This window comes from Mya arenaria, chromosome 2 (assembly GCF_026914265.1).
Source record: "Mya arenaria isolate MELC-2E11 chromosome 2, ASM2691426v1".
NCBI lineage: Eukaryota > Metazoa > Mollusca > Bivalvia > Myida > Myidae > Mya > Mya arenaria.
This window is the reverse complement of record NC_069123.1, coordinates 40,534,743-40,538,125: the sequence shown is the minus strand read 5'-3', so window position 1 is coordinate 40,538,125 and position 3,383 is coordinate 40,534,743. Positions and strand designations below refer to the sequence as shown.

Below are 3,383 nucleotides of genomic sequence, written 5' to 3'. Positions count from 1 at the left end.
TGACTTTTATTGCTGATTACAATTTGTTACGCTTAGTTTGTTGACACAATTTTGAAATTGGCCATTCATTATATATACTGATGCAGCGTGCAATATTCAGAAATTGAATGTTCTTTTATTTTTCATCCGTTTTTGTTTTTTTTTTGTTTTTTTTCATAATCGATATATACACATATACAACATATAAAAAAAACTCTGTACACTTAACGTATAGTTATCATTAGAAAAAAATGATGTTTCTTAGATTGCACTAAATTGCATTTAACCATGTACACACAAGAACAATTAAACATTTTACTGATAACAAAGACATGAACACTCTGGTCAAACAGTAGTTATTTCACTGGACATTGGTAAATGTAACGCATGTCCAGTATTTCTGTCATTCAGACCTCCGTTTGATATCACCGAGTATGCTGAATCAGTATCTGTTGACACTCGGAGTTCATTGTTCACTATTGAATCTTCATCAAAAGGACTGCCATAAGCTCTGTTTTCACCATGAAAGTATCTTGCAATTATTTCATTTCGTCGAAGCTGTTCATCACGACGGCGATGACTTTCCCGACTTTTGTTTTTTTGGTCACATAGTTTAAAAGCTGCTTTTGCTAACGCGAGACCGACAGCAGCGCTAGCAGCGAACATGCAGGCAGCACCGGTACTTGCCAAGACAAATGACCAACAGTCAGCGGCCTTTCCGAAATGCGAGAATTTGGTCGTGACGTGTGTAACTTTGAACACTGGCACAAACAACATTGAAACTGAAATAAGTTACATGTATAATATTTCGCTACTTTAAATGTTAAATTATTTAAATATTTCCAAATACAAGTGTTTTCTGAAAGATGAATAAGCCGGGCATGTATACGTTGAATAGTGAAGATATAATGAAACATCTTGATAGTAAATTTATGTGTTTCATTGCCCTTGTTTATTGCTATATTAAATGAAAATATTTTCTTTTAAATTTTGAATAATAAAGGTCGTATTGTTATAATTTTGTGTAGCTCTTTCTTTGAACGATTCAAACAATCATGACATTTAGAGTTGCGACATAACTTCAAATATTTTTTTATAAATATATCACATTGAATTAATGACCTTTATTACAGGTAAAAGTTAATGTTACCCACATGAAACTATCGAGAAAAATGCCGAACTTGATATCAGCAGTAGGTGCTTCGGGGCCATTTCAGATTTGTTTACTTTGGTCAAGGTCACGGCTGTGATCATCATATCAGTAATTCCGCTCAGTGGACTCGCCACAGACAGAACCTTGAACTCAAGCCAGTGCGGTTCATCCAGGGCTGGAAGGAATAAAACATCCATCTCCAGTACATCGTTTTGTATAGACAATACTTTTAAGTGTGTTCAAGTCAGCTTTGTGCAAACTACGCAGATTTTCATGGGTAGTAACATCGTGATGGCCAGACTTGTTTCGTTGAACAGGGTAGTAATCATGACAACTGTCTCAAGAAATATCAGCGATGGAAGTGATTGGAGACATGATGGACGATAATTTGATAGTTTTTCAAAATTAATTAATAGGTTTTGCCTTTTTTTATTTTTTTATTTCCTTAATGTCTTTCGGATGTTGTTCTAATAACAATAATAAAAATAGTGTGACATGTACATATGTCTTGATTATATATTATGAATATTTATTATATGTATTATTTGTATTCATATTGCTTGTGTATCATAATTATATTTAGTTTCTACATGTGTGATTAATTCTTGTGTAAATACATGACGCGTTTGTAGGCTGCTTGCATAAAACATCTTTGTATAATTCACTTTACAGCCTCCCCTTTTCGGCCAAAATTTATGAAACTATTTATTTTATGTCTGCTATGTTTTTCTGTGTTCTATGTTCTATGATTTGAGCTTCTAGGATGATTTGATTATATGCGGTTGTTGGACAAAGAATTATTAAATGTTGTTGATCATTGTGGTTGTACATGTAAGTGTCTTCTTACAATCAGAAAGCAACACAACTATTTACATTCGCCTAGTCTTTTGTGTTAAGTTTGTATAACCCACAAGGAAATATATCATTAATAATTGTTTTGTTTTCAGTTTAAGATCGTTATATATTTTACCGAATGAGCAAAAAAGGTATATTTCACAAATGGGAAAGATGCTCTATGAGCACGGAATGGCAAGAGAGTAAATTATCATGGAGCGCTTGCGTACTTAATTATTTTTTTTCGCGTGCCCTTCGGATTTCATAGAGCAAAAATGCAAGAAACAATGCCATCAATCATCAAATAAAACCTTAAAAATACATACGGGAAAATGACCGCACAATGCCAATTTCTGAGAACACACGTTCCCTGACTGTGAAGATACATTCCCCTGTGATATGTCTGCAAAATCTTGCCAACCAAATGCCCTCCTCTAAAGTCCATGTGGGCTCAGGTCCCGGGGGATAGCTCGTGCGAAACCACGCTGGCCCACAAAACCCGGCAAGTGCCAGACAGAGGCCCAGGAATATAAACACATTCCCTGTCAGCAACAACCGGCAAATCATCCTCATTCTTCGACGAGGATAATTCAAGAATTGTGTTGGATATCTAATCCAAATTTTCAGGAAACCATAAATTTAATTAGATATGGAACTTGCGTCTAATAAACCTAAACTATTTTGTCAGTGCGCTGTTAATAATATTTCGTTCTTTTTAAAAAACATTTATCCTAGTTTTTTTACGCGACGGACAGAATTGTTTGCGCCATAGATATAACACGCATAGTTCAAGGTGAACGAACTCAAAGTGTGGCACGGGCCATTGTTTAAGTATACGCAATATAATTTAATCAACTTTAAAACATGCAAACACATTTCAGAAAGTTGAATTGATTCCTGTTGATACACATTAATTGCACGGCGCTATATACCGAGCTAAGTTCACGTTATTCATAAATGAAACTTACTTTGTAAATATTCATTGCTCCTTGATAAACCTAGATGTCGCCGCAAACTAAATTTACATAAATAAAAAGCTGATCAATTCACGCTTGAATCGATGTAAACGACAATTCAGTTTATAAGAATATAGATACACATCATAAACGCATAGCAGATTTTTTGTCTCTATGCACGAATTATCTTAATCATGCATTGCTTTATATTGCCGTACATTTATGTTGATATAACAGCTCTCGGCTGTTATTGATTTCAATCAGGTGAATCGGTTTATTTCAACAGAGGCTGGGTAAGTAGACAAAATATAATCTCAGCAATAAGCTGGTTAAAGGGTATAAGTATGCTTTTAGATTTCTGTGTTTCGGTTAATACATATTAATAACCTAAGGCCATTACTTCGAACTTAAATCAATTTTGTTTGAAATGGTCATTAATTCTCATTTATATTTAAGTACTT

The 3,383-nt window shown here is 34.2% G+C and overlaps 1 protein-coding gene across 1 annotated transcript; it reads right to left on the bottom strand.

The window, feature by feature from the left end:
- Positions 1 to 236: 236 nt before the first annotated feature.
- LOC128244967 (uncharacterized) lies at positions 237 to 2,872 on the bottom strand. Its single transcript, XM_052963141.1, has 3 exons — positions 2,293 to 2,872; positions 1,134 to 1,307; positions 237 to 761 (listed from the first exon to the last, which is right to left on the bottom strand). Exons 1-3 carry the CDS (start codon positions 2,537 to 2,539, stop codon positions 325 to 327), a joined length of 858 nt encoding a protein of 285 aa, XP_052819101.1. The 5' UTR covers positions 2,540 to 2,872; the 3' UTR covers positions 237 to 324.
- Between the last annotated feature and the right edge of the window lie 511 nt (positions 2,873 to 3,383).

Coding starts and splice junctions, on each gene's coding strand:
- LOC128244967 (XM_052963141.1), bottom strand. CDS start 2,539: ATGAGGATGATTTGCCGGTTGTTGCTGACAGGGAATGTGTTTATATTC. Junction 1,308..2,292: donor CATTGTGCGGTCATTTTCCC/GTATGTATTTTT, acceptor TATTCCTTCCAG/CCCTGGATGAACCGCACTGG. Junction 762..1,133: donor ATTTTTCTCGATAGTTTCAT/GTGGGTAACATT, acceptor AACTTATTTCAG/TTTCAATGTTGTTTGTGCCA.